Source organism: Dendrobates tinctorius, unplaced genomic scaffold (genome assembly GCF_039654945.1).
Source record: "Dendrobates tinctorius isolate UK_male_01 unplaced genomic scaffold, ASM3965494v1 ptg000165l, whole genome shotgun sequence".
Taxonomy (NCBI): domain Eukaryota; kingdom Metazoa; phylum Chordata; class Amphibia; order Anura; family Dendrobatidae; genus Dendrobates; species Dendrobates tinctorius.
Window position 1 is genome coordinate 10,591,196 of NW_027361832.1, and position 20,953 is coordinate 10,612,148.

General features: G+C 48.5%; 1 protein-coding gene across 2 annotated transcripts; it reads right to left on the minus strand.

The window, feature by feature from the left end:
- Positions 1 to 8,546: 8,546 nt before the first annotated feature.
- LOC141053141 (uncharacterized) lies at positions 8,547 to 20,422 on the minus strand. Of its 2 annotated transcripts, none has more exons than XM_073550492.1 (2): positions 20,278 to 20,422; positions 8,547 to 14,855 (listed from the first exon to the last, which is right to left on the minus strand). In XM_073550492.1, exon 2 carries the CDS (start codon positions 14,847 to 14,849, stop codon positions 13,137 to 13,139), a length of 1,713 nt encoding a protein of 570 aa, XP_073406593.1. In that variant the 5' UTR covers positions 14,850 to 14,855; positions 20,278 to 20,422; the 3' UTR covers positions 8,547 to 13,136. The 2 variants fall into 2 exon arrangements, with proteins under 2 accessions (XP_073406593.1, XP_073406592.1); XM_073550491.1 differs by having other exon boundaries at positions 20,229 to 20,285.
- Between the last annotated feature and the right edge of the window lie 531 nt (positions 20,423 to 20,953).

Genomic DNA, 20,953 nt, shown 5'->3' on the forward strand with positions numbered 1-20,953 from the left:
GCAGTACTCAAGGTTGGTAAGAGGACAGTGGCCTCCATAATCCTTAAATGGAAGAAGCTTGGGACCACAAGAAGTCTTCCTAGACCTGGCCGTCCAGCCAAGCTGAGCAATCGTGGGAGAAGAGCCTTGGTGAGAAACGTAAAGGAGAACCCCAAGATCACTGTGGCTGAGCTCCACAGCTGCAGTAGGGAGATGGGAGAAAGTTCCACAAAACTATCACTGCAGCCCTCCACCAGTCGGGCCTTTATGGCAGAGTGGCCCGACGAAAGGCTCTCCTCAGTGCAAGACATTTGAAAGCTCACATATAGCTTTCTTTTTTTAGCAAACAAAAACAAAACACATGAAGAACTCCTAGACTATGAGAAATAAGATTCTCCGGTCTGATGAGACAAAGATAGAACTTTTTGGTAATAAGGCTAATCAATATGTATGGAGAAGACCAGGCACTGCTCATCACCTGCCCAATACAATCCCAACAGTGAAACATGGTGGTAGCAGAATCTTGCTATGGGGGAGTTTTTCAGCTGCAGGGACAGGACGACTGGTTCCAATTGAAGGAAACATGAATGCTGCCAAGTACAGAGATTTCCTGGATGAAAACCTCTTCCAGAGTGCTCTGGATCTCAGACTTGGGCGAAGGTTCACCTTCCGACAAGACAACGACCCCAAGAACACCGCTAATATAACAAAGGAGTGGCTTCAGAACCATTTTTGACTGGCCCAGCCAGAGTTCTGACCTAAACCCAATTGAGCATCTCTGGAGAGACCTGAAAATGGCTGTCCAGCAACGTTCACAATACAACCTGACGAAACTGGACAGGAACTGCCAGGAAGAATGGCAGAGGATCCCCAAATCCAGGTGTGAAAAATAGGTATTAGACCTACCGGTAATGATGTTTCCAGGAGTCCATCCTGACAGCACCATGGAGGACGTCCTCCTCCTCCTTACAGGGACAGGAAGCACACGAGAGGTTAAAAGTCACGTCCCACCCCCTCTCCCTCAGTGATTTAACAAGTACCGCAAGGTGGATGATGCTAGTAAACAGTTTAATGAAACAATCATATTACAGCATATGACATATCAAAATACAACATAGCATAACATAACAGGGAGGGAAGTACCCGTGCTGTCAGGATGGACTCCTGGAAACATCATTACCGGTAGGTCTAATACCTATTTTCCAGGACGTCCACCTGACAGCACCATGGAGAGTACCAAAGCACCTCCTCAGGGTGGGATTACCACCTGGAGAACTTTTCTCCCGAATGCGGTCTGCTGACCAGCCAACACGTCAAGCTTGTAGTGCTTGCAGAATGTATTCAGATTGGCCCAGGTTGCTGCTCTACAGATCTGGTCAACCGAGGCCCCCGCCCGTTCAGCCCATGAGGCTGATACCGCCCTCGTAGAGTGGGCTTTTATGGACCCTGGCGGGCTAACGCCTTCGGCTTGGTAGGCGTCAGAGATTACTGAGGTAATCCAGCGCGCGATAGATGCCTTAGAGGCTTTCTTCCCCTTATTTTTACCCCCAAAAAGGATGAACAAGTTTGGGTCAATGCGCCAGCTATTGGTGGCTTCTAGATAGTCTAGCACCGCGCGCCTCACATCCAGCGAGTGAAGACGCTGTTCTTTTTTATTACGGGGATTGTCGCAGAACGATGGTAACACTACCTCCTGGTTTAGATTCTTTGAGGAGACTACCTTCGGGGTAAATGCCGGGTCTAACCTTAGGATTATACTATCCCCTCTAATCTGTAGATATGGGTCCTTAGTGGACAGGGCCTGGATCTCCCCTATCCTTTTGGCCGTGGTAATGGCTGCTAGGAAAGCCATTTTACGGGTGAGGGTAGAGATGGTTATTTTCTCCCCTAGGGCATAGTGGTCTGTACAGAGGGACCTGAGTACCAGACCCAGATCCCACGGCGGGGTGAGCTGCCTAATCGTGGGGCGCAGGCGCTGCGTGGCCTTTATAAATCTTATTACGCAGGGATGAGCAGCTAGCTGGTAATCGAAGAGGGCGCTTAAGGCTGAAATCTGGACTTTTAGCGTGCTAGGCTTAAGGCCTTTATTAAAACCTGCCTGCAAAAAACTTAGTATGCTAGGGAGGTCAGGGGTGCCTGCCACGAGATCGGACCTGCCACCCTCCAGACAGAATCTTTTCCATATCTTCCTATAGATTGCGGATGTCACCGGTTTCCTACTGGCCAGTAGGGTGGATATGACCTGGTCCGACAATCCCTTTGTCTTCAGGATGTCCCTCTCATGATCCAAGCCGATACATGAAGTCTTGCTGGGTTTGGATGGTAGATCGGGCCCTGGTGGATGATGTCCTTCCACAGGGGTAGCTCGACTGGATTTCCGACTGCCATGGCTCCTAGAAGGAGAAACCAGCTTCTCTTCGGCCAGTATGGAGCGATCAACATCACTCGTGCGTGGTCCTCGCGTATTTTCCTGAGCACTGCCGGTATGAGGGCCAGTGGCGGGAATGCGTAGGAGAGGGATTCTCCCCAGGTCTGACTCAGGGCATCCACACCTTCTGGGTGGTCCATCGGATTCAGGGAATAGAATCTGGGGACTTTCGAATTCTTTCGGCTTGCAAAGAGATCTATACTGGGGGTCCCCCAACGCTGACAGAGATGGTTGAAGATCTCTTCGTTCAGTTCCCATTCTGTCGGGCGGATCCGTTGTCTGCTCAAGTAGTCTGCTACTTCGTTCTGGGAACCCTCTAGGTGTACTGCGGTCACTGATCGGACTGTTCTTTCTGCCCAAGCGAATATTTTTCCCGCTAGGTCCTGTAGTGGTTGATGTCTGGGCCCTCCCTGGTGCTTCAGGAATGCCACTGTCGTCATATTGTCGGATAGTATACGGACATGACGATTCTCTAGTATCGACTGGTTCCGCCGTAGCGCTTCCCATACCGCGTAGAGTTCTCTGAAATTGGAGGATCTGGTCTTGATGTCTACTGGCCATCTCCCCTGGAAGATTTTCCCTTCTATGTGGGCTCCCCAACCCCACACACTGGCGTCCGTGGTGACTACCACGTATGGAGAGGCTGTCCAAAGTACGCCCACCTGAAGGTTTCTGGACCGTGTCCACCACCGAAGGGACTCTCTTACTCGTTCTGGCAGCCATAGGGGTCTGTCTAGCGACGCCTGACTTCTGTCCCACCTCGCAAGGATCTCTTTCTGCAGTGATCTTGAGTGGAATTGGGCCCATCGGACGCACTGGATGCAGGCCGTCATGAGGCCCAGGACCTCCATTGCCTCTCTTATGGAGCACTGACGTCTCAACAGGTCTCTGGTTCTGGTCTGAATAGTCCTCTGCTTCTGTTCGGGTAGCCAGGATTTTCTGTCGGTTGAGTCTAGGAGGACCCCGAGAAATATTTTCCTGGTTTCTGGCCTGATGTTCGACTTCTCCCAATTGATCACCCATCCAAGGAACTCCATTACCGCAGTTGCTCGGTTTCTGTCGCGAACGAGCGCTTCCCTGGATCTTGCCACCAGTAGGAAGTCGTCTAAATAGGGTATGATCACAATACCCTGATCTCTCAGGTAGGCCACTACTTCTCCCACCAGCTTTGTAAAGATTCTGGGAGCTGAGGCCAACCCAAATGGAAGACACTGGAACTGGAAGGTCCGGGCTGGTAAACTGACTGCAAACCTTAGCAGTCTCTGGGATGAGGGATGGATAGGGACCTGGTAGTAGGCCTTCTTTAGGTCTAGGGTGCACATGACGGCGTCCCGATCTATCAGGAGGGTTGCGGATCGGACCGATTCCATCCGGAATCTCTTGTACTTGACCCAGGCATTTAGTGGTTTCAGGTTTATGATGGTACGGGCCTCGCCAGACGGTTTTGTGATCGAGAACAGGGACGAATAGTGCCCTTTCCCTCTTTCTGACGGGGGAACTGGTACTATGACCTTTGATTTTACCATGTCCTGTAGATCCGTCCACATTGCGGAGTCCTCCAGGACGACAGTGGGGGTAATATATCTTTCGGGGGGAGGTGAATAAAGCTCTATATTGTAGCCCTCCGCGATGGTTCTGAGGACCCACTGATTGTGGGTGACTCGGGACCAGTTTGTTGCGAAGTGGCGAAGTCCCCCCCCAATACCTATGGCGTCATTGCCTCCTCGATCTAGAGGTTGATGTGAATGGAGGACCTCTGTCCCTTCTGGTCTGGCTGAAGGAGCCCTTATAGGAGCCTCTACTGGACCGTGCCCGACCCCTGAACTCGGTCTGCCTCCTAGAAAAGGAGCCTCTCCGAAAGGACTGGGGTCGTCTGGGTTTTTCCTCCGGGAATCCCTTCTTTTTATCGGACACCAGCTCTAGAATGTTATCTAGGGCTGGCCCGGATACCCTCAGGCCCGAGAAGGGGATGGCGCATAGCTTAGTTTATGAAGCGTTGTCCCCCGACCAGGATTTGAGCCAGACTGCTCTTCGGGCCGCGTTGGAGAGGGAGCTGTTTCTGGCTGCAAATCTTACCGATTCGGCCGACGTATCTGATAGGAACGCCGTAGCCGATTTCATGAGCGAAAGGGATGCTAGGATGTCTGATCTAGGGGTTTTGTTGGTTAGGTGCTCTTCCAACTGCCCCATCCACAAAAACATAGACCTGGCCACCGAGGTGGCTGCTATGTTGGCCCTAATAAGAGCCGCCGACGTCTCCCACGCTCTTTTTAATAAGACGTCTGCCTTCCTATCCATCGGGTCTCGAAGACCTGATGAGTCCTCGAATGGGATAGCCGTCTTTTTGGTAACTTTAGCGACTGGGACATCTATTTTAGGAATTTCCTCCCATGCCCGGGTTTCCTCAGGATCAAAAGGCAGTCTGCTTCTAAAGTCTCGGGAGAGTGTCAGTCGACGCTCTGCCTCCTTCCACTCCTCCTGGACCATCGTTTTGATGTGTTCACTTACAGGGAACACTACCTGTCTCCGGGCCACCAGTCCTCCGAACATTAAGTCCTGCCTGGACTGTGGTTTAGGGACCTCCTCTATCTGCATAGTATTTCTGACTGCTTGGACCAACTCGTCCGTGTCCTCCAGTCTGAATAGGTATTTCCTGCTCTGATCTTGTCTATCCCCCCGGATCTCGCCTTCTTCTTCCTGATCCGAATCCCGGAATTCGGACTCCTCGCTAGGACTTTCTTCCGACTCTGGGTCCGCTTCCCACCTTGGACGTTTGCGACTCGGCCCTGGGCTGGGGGACTGACGCCGTGCGAGGCTGGATGTAGAGGCCCGAACTTCCTCCCTTATCAGCGATCTCATTTCGGCTAGGAGGGATGGCTGTTCCTCGCCTACGACCCTTGAGGTACAGGGTCCGCATAGGGTCTTGTTATATGCGTCTGGCAGCTTTACCCTGCATACTGGGCATCTGACCGATTTGGAGGTGGCCTTTGCCGGGTCCTTCGCCCCCGAGGGGGATTCTGTCGGGGCTCCCTTCTCCTAATAATACAGAAGGGGCACCTACTCAGATCTGGGTTGGGGTAATGGGTGGGGGAGGGTGGTCTGCGCTATGCGCACTTACCCCTCCGCCTGCTGGAGTGACCCCTTCCATCCTGGCGCGGTCCGCAGGGCGCTATGGACCTCCGAAGTGAGCTCCCTGGATCTCCAGAAGCGCGCTCTGTGCCTTAGGAGCTCGCGCTGTGGACCCCAGAGGCGAGCGCTGTGTGGCTTCAGTGGCGAGCGCTGTGTGGCTTCAATAGCGAGCGCTGTGTGGCTTCAATAGCGAGCGCTGTGTGGCTTCAATAGCGAGCGCTCTGTGGCTTCAGTAGCGAGCGCTGGGATTCAAAGGCCGGCGTCTGACGTCACCGGATGTGACGTGCGGCCTCTCGCGCTAGGCCGCCTCCTCCACTTCCTGCTCTGCGCGCGACTATGGCGGCCTCCTCCGGCCTGTCGCCGTGGGGAGCCAACCCCCATCCATCTGTGGCGGACTGCCACTCCGGCCTCTTCGCCTGCTATGGCGGACTGCGGAGGCCTCATTCCTGCCTCCCAGCGCCAGTCGTCCGTCGGTGCCCGCCCGGCCAGCCGCCTGCGGGGAGCCGACCATCACCTGCCGTGGCGGTGTTTTTGGAGCCAAGAGCCTCCCATAGGGAGGAACGGCTCCCTCCAGGAGCGTCGTCCTGCTCCTGGCCTTTGGGGCAGAGGGACTCCCCACTGGAGAGTTTCGGCCCCGGGACCTCTTGACAGGGGAAGGCTTGGACTAGCCATACGATCCCCTGAGCCCCTCCGGTAAGCTTCTCGTGTGTCCCTCCATGCAGGGACAGGAAAAGCACTGAGGGAGAGGGGGTGGGACGTGACCTTTAACCTCTCGTGTGCTTCCTGTCCCTGTAAAGAGGAGGAGGACGTCCTGGAAAACTTGTTGCAACATCCCAAAGACGACTCATGCCTGTACTAGCTCAAAAGGGGGCTTCTACTCAATACTGAGCAAAGGGTCTGAATACTTATGACCATATGATATTTGTTTTTCTTTTTTAATTAATTTGCAAACATTTCTACATTTCTGGGTTTTTTTTAGTCAAGATGGGGTGCAGAGTGTACATTAATGAGAAAAATAACTATTTTGAATTTACTAAATGGCTGCAATGAAACAAAGTGAAAAATGTAAATGGGTCTGAATACTTTCCGTACCCACTGTATGTTCAGCAAGTTAGTGTGCTCCAGTGATCTGGCCAGGTTTTAAATCAGTGCACTTACAATGTATTAGGCCACGTTCATACGTTCAGTATTTTACCCCAGTATCTGCAAGCCCAAACCAGGAGTGTGTGATAAATGCAGAAGTGGTGACGTGTTTCTATTATACTTTTCCTCCGATTACTCCACTCCTGGTTTTGACTTATGTACTGATGTAAAATATTGACCAAATGCTGAACGTGTGACTGTGGTCTCAACAAGAGCTTGTAAGCACTGCATGTACTTTGCCACCATCAATACACTGCAAAGGTGGCCAGTAACCTAGATGAGTGTTAAACATAATTAAGAAGAATGGGAAGGACATTTAATAGGTAAATTGTAAAGTTGCACGTTCTTACAAACCAGATGCATTTTAAACGGAACCTGTCAGCAGGACTGTGCTGTGTAACCTACAGACACTGTCAGGTTGGTGCCATTATACTGATTAAAATGGTCATCAACTTAGCTATTCATGAGTCTGGCTTATTACAGGTCATTGATCCCTCAGTGGCCTGCCCCCTATTTTACATACTGAATATAATGCTTTGAAAATATAAAATTCACATTTGGCAGGCGTCAGCGCTGTAGCATGATCACATCTATAATGTTTATTTCATTAATTTGGCAATATAAATTTTATTCAGAAAAAAAAAAAAAAAATTCTCTCAAAATGGCGCCGACCATGCCTGTGCAGTAGCATCCAACAGCAATCCAATGCGACTGCTCAGTAGCATCAGTAGTCATCTTGGTGGAGACCAATTTTTTGTTTCCTCTAGCAAAATAAGAATTGCCGATAGATGCTACTGCGCAGGCGTGGTCGGAGCCATTTTGGGAGATATACGGTAAATACAGAGCATTCGCCTGCCTGCTAAATGTGATTTTTTTTTTTTCCCTTTTCAAAACATAGCATATGCATTCTGTAAAATAGGGGGCAAGTCCGTGAAGGATCAGTGACCTATAATAAGCCATACAGGTGAATACCTAATCAGAGCCTCACGTGAAGCCCTCCCCGGAGCACGGGTATATCATTAACTAAAAACTGAAAATAAAGATGAAACAACCACAAGACAGATTTCATCACCAGGTATCATTAATCAGTATAATGGCGCCGACCTGACACTGTCTGAGGTTACTGTGCACAATCCTGCTGACAGGTTCCCTTTAAACCAGTAGTTGTGTGGCGATTCAGCCTTTAAGATGACTTTCGCAAATGCAGCTTTTTGTTTAAATGTTGTAAGACAATGCAAAAAAAAAAAAAAGTATTTGGTTTTGATCACACCTATGTTTTTTTTTTTTTAACATCCAAGCCATAAGTTGATCCTGAAAAAGGAAGTATAAAGAAATGACTTTATAGAAGCACTTAGGACTTTGGTTAAAACTGCATTTGCTATTCCAGTATAAAGGTGCCATTAGATATACGATAGTTAACACTCCTTTAAACGCATATTTTTTATTAATAAAGAGTAGAATATGTTGCCAGACTCCTTTGGCTTTGATTTATCTTTTATGAGCACAAAGGATGGGGCATGTTGAAATCCAACATGCCCAATCCTTTTTCTCCAACAGCTGGAGTAAGGGAGGGGGGGGGGGGTTAGGACACCACCGCCATACCATACACTTTAGAATTGGCTGAGGCTGCTAAAATGTAGTGGTTTGGCAGACATGTTCTGTGTAAGAACACCTCAAAAGTATTTGTGCTGTTTTGTATCCACTTTGGAAAAAAAAAAAAAAAACGAACCATGTCAACAGGTGTCCGAGTCTGAAAGTGGAAGTAAATTAATGGCGCCCCTGGAGTCACCCAAAGTGCTTAGTGGAAAGCTTTAGGTATCATCACATTTAATGTAACAATAGATTTACGGCACTCGTCATCCAGCTAAACTGTTAACAAAACACATTTATTTTTTTACACAGAAGCTCGTACTGGTATTACCATATATCAAAGGAAAAAGTGATTTAAGGGAACAGTAACATTCAAATTAAACAAGAAACAAGTAATTTTTGTTTTAATAACATTCAGAAAGTGAAAGTAACACTCAGCCATCTCAGAAGTGTATGCCTTCAGTGGAAATGTTTATTTCTGACTTCCTTCATTAGGGTACGTCTTCCACTGAAAATGGTTAACGCGAATCTCCTGCCGTAAGCGTAAGCAACGCGGACATCAACGCAAAGGTCGTGCCGGAGAACCGCACACTACACCCCTTACACTGACATCCACAGCGTAAATTTACCTTCTGTGGATCTTAAGCCCGGATCTCTGATCAGTGTTCTCTACAGGTATGGTTTTATTGTTTTGCAGTGTATGCGTCTTGCACTATGCTGGCACGTTAGTGGATGTTCTTCAAGTCATTACCCAGCAGAAAATCCACAGCATGTTTGCAATGTATGAACGAGCTCTTAAGAAGTACCTAGGCATGTGTTATATTTGTTGCAAAAAGTGGAATCTCTTTTGGGCTCTTGCTGGCCTCTTTGGACATTCAAGCTGATGTTTTGTCTATTCCCAAAGACTAAACAACTGTGTTTTTAGGGACAGGGCCTATTGTCCTGCCAAATAATGCGCTCCCGTTTTGGAATATAGCCTTCCCTAGATGCGTCTGCTGTATACAGTAAGGAATGCAACAGACATAGAAGGTCATCAGTACAAATACATAAATCAGGTTTAGTAAAAACCTCTAGGGATCCCCCTCTTGTGGCTCCGGCCCTGAAATGAATGGGAGGACAGACAAGAAGTCAATTAGCTCTCAGCTAATGGAGGAGCCAAAAGGCAGAAAACAGTGAAAATTCATGAACAACTAATTTAACAAAGACATGAAATTAATGGGATTTCATAGTGTGAGGCAAGAAGATTTACTGTAACTAAAAAGCAAGCAGGGTCCCTGTGGCTCCGAACTTGGTAATGAGTCGATGTGGTTGGAGGTGAAAACTAACTTCATATATGTTGCTGGTCAGATTTGGTCATGCTTAGTGAACACGAGTGATCATATCTACAGAAATGACTCATCTACCGAGTTTAACAATATCGATTTTTTTTTCCCATTTAGAAGATAGTATTATTAAACAAGTGAACAACTTACGAGCTGAAATAATTCAAGGCAAGGTCAATGAAAAGTCTAATGACTTATTATACACATGGCTACAACCTCCCTCCATGGTGGTCAATCCTTTCTACTACAAATACAAAAACACTCTCCCTCTTGGGTGGTATGAAATGTTAAGACATTTTGTCCTCCTAAGGGCTGCTTCAGACATCGGTACAAATTGGTCAGAATATGGGTTGGTCATGGCTCTCCCAACCCAAACAGCAGAGCCTCAGACCTATATGAAACAGTCACACTTGAGTCAGGAGACCTATGGCCAGTCCATGCTTGGACATCTGAAGCAGTCCTTTGTTGTCGTGTCCAGCAAATTCTCTCTGAGGGCGCAGTCAGATTAGGATCATATTTCTGTCCAGCCACTACACCGATGCCTCCACCTTGTGCCATTCATTGCACTGGTTACCCATCCACTACAGAATACAATATAAACCTCTCACTCACCCACAAAGTTCTCCACAGTTCTGTACCACCCTACATCTCTTTCCTCATCTGTCTACCATCCTTAGGGGTGCAGTCAGATTGCCGTATTCCTTGCGTGAGGATCACAATCCTCGGACTGGCCGTCGGCGCTCCTGAGCATGACGGCTGCATAAAAATACATGCTGTCACGCTCAGGAGAGGCAACAGCCAGTCCGAAGATTGAAAAGCGATACTCGCGTGAGTAATATGGCCATCTGTCTGCACCCTCCTGACTCTTATAGATGATATCAGGTAAGAATGATTGGGATCCTTGTGTTTTTCCAACAGGTAACCTGCTGCGGCTTACTTCACATAAAAAGCATATCTAGCTAGTTTATGCAAAGTTTAGGAATTAAATGGTCTGGCCAAACACTTCAGTGTACCTTCCCACATATCTCCATCACCCCCCCCTCCGATTCAGAGCTCTGGATTTATAGAACCTAAAAAGGGCAGAGATAGATGGAAAACAAGTAAGTGGGAAGGTGTACTTCAATGTTTGGCCTTGCCAAGGGTGCACCTAGCGCCTGTACTTGGTTTCAATACTACTGTACTCAGAACCCCCCCCCCCCCCTTAAAAGGGAAATTATTAAACACCTGCAAAAGCACAAAATTGCTAAAAAAAAACAAAAACTATAATGAACATAGGCAAAACACATGCACAGCAATGCTTATGAGCCTCTTCTAAGTGTTCTGGGCTTTGAAAGTTGTAAAGTTATGAGGCAGGGGGTTAAGGAAAGGAAAAAAAAAAAGAAAAATGAAAAGTGACCTCACCAAGCTTCATTCATCTTTATATATGTACGGCTGCAAAAAAAAAAAAAAAAAAGGCAATTCAGGAAAAACACCACAGGTGTCTAAAAAGGCGTGGTGTGCACATACCCATGAAATGAAGCAGTTTGTAAGAACTTACATGCTAAACTGTGCAGTGTGTAGCCAGAAGCAGGGATTTTCACTCAGATTTTTTTTTTTTTTGCGCTGTGCATAGCAAGAAGCTTGTCAAGGGTCTGGCTGGCAGAAGTATTCTGCATATCATAATACCATGCCGCCTTCATAGAGAACAGCTAATGGAGCTGACGTTTCCTGTAAGTGACATGCCGTTTGACTGTTGGCATCGGAGGTTATGGGCATCTTAGGGGGCGGTGTTTTTTTTTTTTTTTTACTACATAAATGCACACATTTTGAAGTTTTGCAATTGCAATCGTTCTATACTGCTTTCACAGGCTGCTTCGCTGCACAATGCTGACTGCAGAATGAGGTAATAGAATCGGAGAGCGCATTCTGATGAGAGTGTACAATACTTATCTGTCCTTCTGAGCTTCTCCTGGCCCCAGCAAAGTTCAGCTAAAGTTAGATGTGTTATGTGGTCATGAAAACAGAGGAGTTTAAAAAAAAAATAATAAAAGGATGGGGATGAGGGGGCCATGCACACCAGGACGGCGGATGAGGGTTGGCCATGAGAATAGGTTTTCTCAGTTTTTCGAGGCAAAATTAGGTGCCTTGGCCTATACTCGGGTATACCGTACTCATTCTGCAGCCATTAATGTGCAGGGAAATAGAATATGTGAATGCCAAACTGTGCAGAATTTTAAGTGAAACGATTTTAAGACATTTTAACCCAAAACACATGCATTCCAGGGAAAAGAAATGGTCCTGGTAAAGTCCGTATTGTTTGTTGGGGTAGATTTCAGAGCAAAATCTCTTAGAATATATACATATTAAATTTCATAGTTCATCACCAAAAGAGGGCTTTTTTCCTCAGTTGGGTGTATGTATTGGTATACAACTAAGTGCACTCTTATTCAACGGGCCACCATGTTTTATTAAAAAATTGTATTTGATATTGTCTTTACAATGGTGGAAAATGGGTGATGTAGACTACTGTATGGCTGTACAGAAATCAAAAAAGCACCACAAAGAACCAAGTAATAAAAATATGAACCTTTATTAGAAACATCAACATAAAAGCATATAACTTGAAGTAAATAAATAGGATTATGACAGCGATGAGCCAAAACTGAAGCCAGGAAGGCTGCATACCCCGGAAGAAGGCACAGCGCCAAAACGTGCATAGGGGTGGGTGGCAACACAGATGCACAGGTAACCTTCTAGGCATTTAACCACTTTCTTACACTATTTGCTCAGCACAATTCGTCCAGATTAGGTATACAGCCTTCATGGCTTCAGTATGTTTCTTTGTATAACCCTTGCTTTTTGATTCACTATATATCTGGCTCACATTTCAGGGTATATATGGACTGCACTACTGCACTTTGAGCAAATCAGTTTCTTATACTATACTTATGTGCCTGCTGGTTTACCAGATTTTTTTTTTTTTTTTTACTGTGGTCCCACCCTTTTGGCTCACCATTGTCATATCCCTATTTACTTCAAGTTATATGCTTTTATAGTGATGTTTCTAATAAAGGTTCATATTTTTATTACTTGGTTCTTTGTTTTTTTGTGATTTCTGTACAACCATACAGTAGCACAGTAGTCTACATCGCCCATTTTCCACCATTGTAAAGACAGTATCAGATACAATTTTCTTTTTAATAAAACATGGTGCTTTTTTATGATTTCTATTATCCATGCACTGAACTCTTTACCTAGTCTTACACCCTTTCACACTGATCGGTCATTTCGGCTTCTAATTAAGGGTGTTGGCCTGACTGTAGGTTTTGTATGGTTGTACAGTAGGTCACAGTCTTCCATTGGAGGTATACGTCAGGCAATACTTCTAACATAGCTAAAATCCATCCACAACAGGAGACTTACTCTAAGGTAGGGGGATTTTATGAATTATTACATATAAAAATAACCACCACACTTCATCGTCCTACGCATCATGACTTGAAGTCGTATCTTCCTGGATGAAGGTTATCATGGTCTAGATGTATAAGCTTTTTGCTCAAAATGCACTAGGCACTTTGTGCATTATCTGCCTGGACAGTAAGATCATCTGGTGCATCATCTGTCTGGACATCAGGAACATCGCCTGCCTGGACAGCAGGATCATCTGCCTGAACAGCAGGTTCATCAAGTTCATCATCTGCCTGGACTGCAGGATCATCATCTGCATCATCTGCCTGGACAGCAGGATCATCGGGTGCATCATCTGCCTTGACAGCAGGATCATCGGGTGCATCATCTGCATCATCTTCCTTGACAGCAGGATCATCGGGTGCATCATCTGTGTGGACAGCAAGATCATCATCATCATCATCGCCTTGGAGATGAAATTCATCAATTACATCAACTGCTTGGACAGGAGATTCATCGAGTGCATCATCCGCCTGACTGACACATTCATTAGTGTTGTCCGTTTGGTGGAAAGTTGAATCTTCATCTGCGATGTTATCGTTCTGGTCATCTTGGTGAGGTGTATTAGTATCCTGTTCGTCATCCTCATCAAGCAAGTCATCTTCCTGCGTAACACAATCATTTGGATCGTCAGGGATCACGGCTGCAGAATTTACATACAAGAAACTTTCCAGCTTCTCCTCAGGAATTCGTCTCAGTTTGATTTCCCGGTTTCGAAACTTTTTCCGATGCAACTTTTCAGCTAGTTTCAAGTCTTCGTCAGATGAGAAGCTAACCAACGCTTCCCCTAGGCCAACTCCACGTTTGTCACATAGCAGTGAAATGTCTTCTTCATTGAGAGACAAGCCAGCGAAGAACTTCTGAATGTCACTTTTCTTCACAGCTGGAAGAAAGTTTCGAACAAGAACGCATTTGCCCCTTGAACGATGATGCGAGAATAATACTCTCCTGCCTGATATCAGATTTGTCATGTTTGACTTAGTAATAGGATTGATGAACAGAAGACGTCCATTAAACTTTACTTTGTCAAGTTGAAGAACTCTCTTGAAGTCCGCCTCCGTTTGTAATGCAACCAAACATTCTCTTGTTCGCATGCCCTTCTTGTCATGCAGAAACAGAATGTGTTTCTCACTCACAAGGTTGAAAAACCAATTCCTCAAAGCTTTTTTCTTAGTGGTACAGTCCAGGTTGGTCACATGCACATGATAGTCACCATTGTATAAAAGATCATAGGACAGATCTTGTGAAGAGCTTGTATGCCTTTGGGGAGACCCAGATCTCACATGAGGAGATCGAGAACGAAATCGTGGCGATCTAGAATGACTTTGAGAAGACCGAGAATGCCATGGTGGCGATCTTGTATACCTTTGCTGAGGCGGCGGATATCTTTGCGGAGATCTAAAATGCCAGTGTGGTGACCTAGATCTCTGAAACGATGAATCAGAAAACCTTTCAGGAGACCTTGAACGGTGACCTCCCACTTCATGCCCTGGTGTAAAAGAATGACGTGATAAAGAATCTCTGCCCTTATGGACTCCATTTCTAGACATGTCAAAGTTTTTTAAGGAGTGAGCCATTTCTGATATAGAGCTGCGATGAGCATAAATAATGGACCCCCTTAGGGAGCGGCCAGATAATCGAACAGCATGTTGTGCATCTACACGAGAGGTGAAGCTAACATAAGCCACACCAGAATGACCACCAATGATCGTAATTCCTCCTTGGGGAATATCCAATCCTATAAAGTGTGATCGAAGGTCTTGTAGGTTAACAGCAGATGAAACACCTTCTAAACGGACAATTTGTGACATTTTTACCTGGGGGGACAGAATTAAAAAAAAAAAAAAACGACTTTAGATTTTTTTTAATCATCTCAGCTTAGAAGAACATACTAATAAATGAATGTAAAAACATGTTTTTCATTAATGAAAACGTGAACCACAGAGATGGAAGTACAAACAGCATATCTATTTTTTACTTCATGTCCATGTTAGTTTGGACCTTAAAGGATTATTCCATGCTCTGGCCACAAAGCACGAGACTTCAGAAACTCCAGAGAGAAACAGCAAAAGGCAGCCCTTGCCTGTCCCTAGAGCCCTGCAGGCTGGCGCATATACAGTTATTACTGTCTCAGCAACGACTCACTAAAATCACGATCCCAAGATGATTTTTTTGACGCTTCCTATTTTCATTGCTCCGGAGACATTGGAGTCTTAGGCTATGTTCACAGTAGGCATTAATTTTACATTTTACAGTACCAGCAAAGTATGAGATTTCAGAAACCTGATGCACTTGTTTCTTTTGTGACTTTGCTTGTCATTAAGGCTATGTGCCCACGTTGCAGAAATGCTGCGGAATTGTCCGCAGCATTTCCGCAACTCCCCGCCGCGAGTAAAACGCATGCGGAGCTTGCATGCGTTTTCCCCGCAAAACACAAGCATTTTTAGCCTGCAGAATGCTAGCGCATATCCAAGCGATTTGAAGCAGCTTGGAAAAGTGATTGACAGGTTGGTCACACTTGTACGCTTGACAAGTGTGTCCAACTTTTTACTACTGATTTGTGCCTGGGCTGTATTGAATTATCAGCTATTCACTTCTATCTATATAGACCAGGGGTCCCCAACCGCCGGTCCGCAGCCCACCACCGGGCCGCTGCAGTGCCCTTGCCGGTCCGCGGACACAAGGGGAGCCAGGGGCGGTCAGTGGCGTAGCGGGGGCTGCGCGCAGCAGTTCTTAGCGGCGGCCAGGGAGCGATCCAAGCAGCTCCGCTGCCTGCAAGAGGGAATAGCAGGAGCGGAGCTGCAAGGACCCGTCCACTGCGTCCAGCTTCCTGCCCGCCGCCCGCGCTTCCTGTCTGACTGACACAGAGAGGAGCGCGGCCGCTGCTGTGTCAGAGCGAGGAAGCGCGGGCGGCGGACAGGTGAGAGGAGAGAGGTGGTGTGTGTGTGTGTGTGTGTGTATGTATGTCTGTCTGTGTGTGTACATATATATATGTGTGTGTGTGTGTGTGTGGTCTGTGTTTGTGTAGCCTGGCCCTGGAGGAGATGGGGACATGAGGAGAAGGCCATGAGGGGAGTGATGGAGAGACGGCAGTGATGGGGTGAAGGCAATGATGGGGAGAGGGGAGTGATGGGGTGAAGGCAATGATGGGGAGACGGGAGTGATGGGGTGAAGGCAATGATGGGGAGACGGGAGTGATGGGGAGAAGGCAATGATGGGGAGACGGGAGTGATGGGGAGAAGGCAATGATGGGGAGACGGGAGTGATGGGGAGAAGGCAATGATGGGGAGACGGGAGTGATGGGGAGACAGCAGTGATGGGGAGAGGGGAGTGATGGGGAGAAGGCAATGATGGGGAGAAGGGAGTGATGGGGTGAAGGCAATGATGGGGAGAAGGGGGTGATGGAGCACTCATTCAAAACCTATGGTGAGTTGAGTCACATTATAAATGTTATTTAATTATAAGTATGCACTGCTACACTACAACCGTGTCCATAGCCCCGCCCCTTATGACCAAAGCCCCGCCCCTGTCACACCTCCATCCCCGCCCTGCCGGGCCATGGAAGAATGGTCTTGCTTGAAACCGGTCCCTGGTGCAAAAAAGGTTGGGGACCACTGATATAGACTGTATATATGTTTTCATGAATATTTGAGGCCATGGATCCATTATATGTCCATTTTGCAAGCCGGCGAGAAAATCTCACCATATGGATGTCACACGGATGGTTAGATGCGAGAAAATCATATCCTCGCATTGCGCAAGGATGACACACGGATCACTGTTCAGGGAACATTTCTGCGATTCTCGTCTGTAGAAAACGGACCGTATTTTTATACGTTGTGTGTAACTCCAGCCTTGCACAAAGCACCATCACTCCACAAGGCACACACTGTGATCCGGCAGGTTACACATGCAGTCAGATGACACTGGAACTGGTGACCAGCAGGTAGAATACTGCACTCTGAGAAAAACCTTTGTTATTGCTAACAAAGGGGAAAATAACCACAGTGCTCTATAAACACTTAATGGACAAAACTTGCAATTCTCCATCACATTTTCTGCACTTTATAAACAAATGGTGCAAAGACGTCAGCATCCATACAAAGGAGATTCACATAACTATATCAAAGACCACCTTCCACATCTGTCCACACCGCTGCTCAGACGCTGAATGCATCCAGTACAGTCGTCCCTATCTGGGCAACTATCGGACGTGCAGAATGATGAGGACAACTGGGTAGCTATGATCAGATCACACGACAGAAAAAGAAGGTAGTTACAGGTTCTCCTTCAAAAGGTGCATCTGCTGATTATGGCCCCACTAGACACCCCTATAAGTGAGCTGTCGGCTTTTTCTGACAAACCCACCAAACAACTGTCACCCAGGAGTGAGAAATAAGATGTGGACTGTAGGCAGCTGGTGCCCTGCACACCAAATCCCAGATATGTCCGGCTACTGATGGCCCTAGAGAATGGCTGATGACACGTACAGTTTTTTTGTTTTTTTAAATTGGTCTGAAAGGAACGGGAAGGAAAGAAAAATTATATATACATACACACCTGCATCTCACAAAATTAGAATATCATCAAAAAGTTAATTTATTTCAGTTTTTCAATACAAAAAGTTTATCTCATACATTATATAGAGTCATTACACACAGAGTGATGTATTTCACGTGTTTATTTCTGCTAATGCCGCATTAATGCAGTAATTGATGCAAAAGGAGCCCCGACCAAGTATTGAGTGCATTTACTGAACATACATTTCAGTAGGTCAACATTTCAGATTTTAAAATCATTTTTCAAGCTGGTGTTATAAAGTATTCTAATTTACTGAGATAATGACTTTTGGGTTTTCATTGGCTGTAAGCCATAATCATCAACATTAACAGAAATAAACACTTGAAATAGATCACTCTGTGTGTAATCACTCTATATAATATATGAGATTCACTTTTTGTATTGAAGAACTGAAATTAATTAACTTTGATGATATTCTAATTTTGTGAGATGCACCAACGTGTGTGTGTGTGTGTGTGTGTGTGTGTGTGTGTGTGTGTGTGTGTGTGTGTGTGTGTGTGTGTGTGTGTGTGTATGTATATATGTATATATATATATATATATATATATTTTTTTTTTTTTAACTTTAAAGACTTCCATTCATAGTTTTCTGCTGTTAAACCACTTTGGTATTTTGAACTTTTTTTTTCTGCTTCAGGTTTTGAAAACTCCTAGTGGGAAAAAATAAAGTCCATACAACGGCTATGAAGCGATTTCTGATTGAAAGAACTCGGACTAGTCACTGTCCAATCAAAAGGCTTGGAGAAAATTACTGGATACAGCTGAAAAGAGAGTATGGAAATATACAGAGAAGGGACAGCACATCGTGCAGGGTGAGACAGGTAGTAGCCCCCCCCCCCCATCATACAGCTCCCATCATACGGCTGCACAGCCCCCCCCCCCCCATCATCATAAAGCTCCACCGCCCCCTCCCTCTCTTCAGAGCTCCAGGCCCCCCCCCCCAGTCATACGGCTCCACCGCCCCCTTCCCCTCAACATACGGCTCCACCGCCCCCTCCCTCTCTTCAGAGCTCCAGCCCCCCCCCCCCAATGATACGGCTCCACCGCCCCCCTCCCCCAATGATACGGCTCCACCGCCCCCCTCCCTCTTCAGAGCTCCACAGCCCCCCCAATGATACGGCTCCACCGCCCCCTCCCTCTCTTCAGAGCTCCAGGCCCCCCCAACATACGGCTCCACCGCCCCCCTCCCCCAATGATACGGCTCCACCGCCCCCCTCCCTCTTCAGAGCTCCACAGCCCCCCCCCCAATGATACGGCTCCACCGCCCCCTCCCTCTTCAGAGCTCCACAGCGCCCCCCCAACATACGGCTCCACCGCCCCCCTCCCCCAATGATACAGCTCCACCGCCCCCCTCCCTCTTCAGAGCTCCACAGCCCCCCCCCCCAATGATACGGCTCCACCGCCCCCCTCCCTCTTCAGAGCTCCACAGCCCCCCCCCAATGATACGGCTCCACCGCCCCCCTCCCTCTTCAGAGCTCCACAGCCCCCCCCCCCAATGATACGGCTCCACCGCCCCCCTCCCTCTTCAGAGCTCCACAGCCCCCCCCCAATGATACGGCTCCACCGCCCCCTCCCTCTTCAGAGCTCCACCGCCCCCCCCCAATGATACGGCTCCACCGCCCCCTCCCTCTTCAGAGCTCCACCGCCCCCCCCTCTTCAGAGCTCCAGCCCCCCCCCCCCCCAGTCATGCGGCTCCACCTCCCCCTCCTCTCTTCAGAGCTCCAGCCCCCCCCCCCCCCAGTCATACGGCTCCACCGCCCCCCTCCCTCTCTTCAGAGCTCCACAGCCCCCCCAATGATACGGCTCCACCGCCCCCCCCTCTCTTCAGAGCTCCAGGCCCCCCCCCCTCAGTCATACGGCTCCACCGCCCCCCTCCCTCTTCAGAGCTCCACAGCCCCCCCCCCCAATGATACGGCTCCACCGCCCCCCCCTCTCTTCAGAGCTCCAGGCCCCCCCCCCCCAGTCATACGGCTCCACCGCCCCCCTCCCTCTCTTCAGAGCTCCACAGCCCCCCCCCCCCAATGATACGGCTCCACCGCCCCCCCCTCTTCAGAGCTCCAGGCCCCCCCCCAGTCATACGGCTCCACCGCCCCCCCCCTCTTCAGAGCTCCAGGCCCCCCCAGTCATACGGCTCCACCGCCCCCCTCCCTCTCTTCAGAGCTCCACAGCCCCCCCCCCCAATGATACGGCTCCACCGCCCCCCCCTCTTCAGAGCTCCAGCCCCCCCCCCAGTCATACGGCTCCACCGCCCCCCCCCTCTTCAGAGCTCCAGGCCCCCCCAGTCATACGGCTCCACCGCCCCCCCCCTCTCTTCAGAGCTCCAGGCCTCCCCTCCTTGATGCCCATGTGCTCGGTGTCGTCTCCGTGCACTGGCCATATCACGCGTGCACAGAGGGCGCGGGGCCTGGAGCAGCTGCTCCCTGGACTCCGAGTAACACAATCGTCGTCAGCCATCCGGCCGCCACGGTGTAATGGCGGCAGCCAGCCGGAAGCGCCGCGCCAAATCCTTCCAGACAGAAGCGCCGTGATCTCGGCGACCGTGCGCCGTCATTACAGGCAACTACAACCCAAGGATCGTCTACACAACGTTCTCGCTTTCCGGCACCTACCGTACGCAGAGCGCGGTCGCCAGTTACCAGTCCTCGCCAGCGGCCTTACCTGTCGTGACGTCACTTCCCGCTTCAGGACGGAAGTACTCTGACGCCTAATTTAGTCGCCAAATCGTTTAAAGGAGAAGTGACCTTAATCTGATTGGCGGGCGCGGCTGCCATAGACCGCACAATAGCGTGCTCTATACTGGAGCATGGCGGGGCCAGGAGAGCAGAGACCCTCCAGCTAGTGCAGACCCCAGCCCTCTCTCCTCCCAGGGCTGCCGGGGTAGGGACCAGGACGTTATTGGAAGGAGTGTGCCCCGTCAGAACAATCTAGTGGGATAAGTGTGAGATTACTGGGGGTCCGGTTGTCAGGCGGTCGCTTAGATGCAGTCTACTAAGTCGGAGTGTCTACCTCCAGCAGGCGTATACACCCGAAACCCATGCCCATCAAAGCTCGGGCACTCTGCCAGCATCATTACAGTCTATGACCCCATCAGCGCACACGTCCGAATCCTATTTTGCTGGGGGGGGGGTTCAGACATGAGCCTCAATGGGGCCAATGAACCGGTGCCAAACCGCAGTGTGAACGCCGCCTTAGAAGGCGCAGCAGTGCACACGGTCAGCCGCCATGCCAGTCACTATGGGACCGCTGAGCGCTTGGCTGTCTCTGGTAGCAACACAGCACTGAGAATGGAGCACAGTTGACGCATACGCACTGCAGCACCTTCTAACAGGGAGAA

What these genes read in the sequence shown, in the direction of transcription:
- LOC141053141 (XM_073550492.1), bottom strand. Translation starts at nt 14,849, where the DNA reads ATGTCACAAATTGTCCGTTTAGAAGGTGTTTCATCTGCTGTTAACCTA.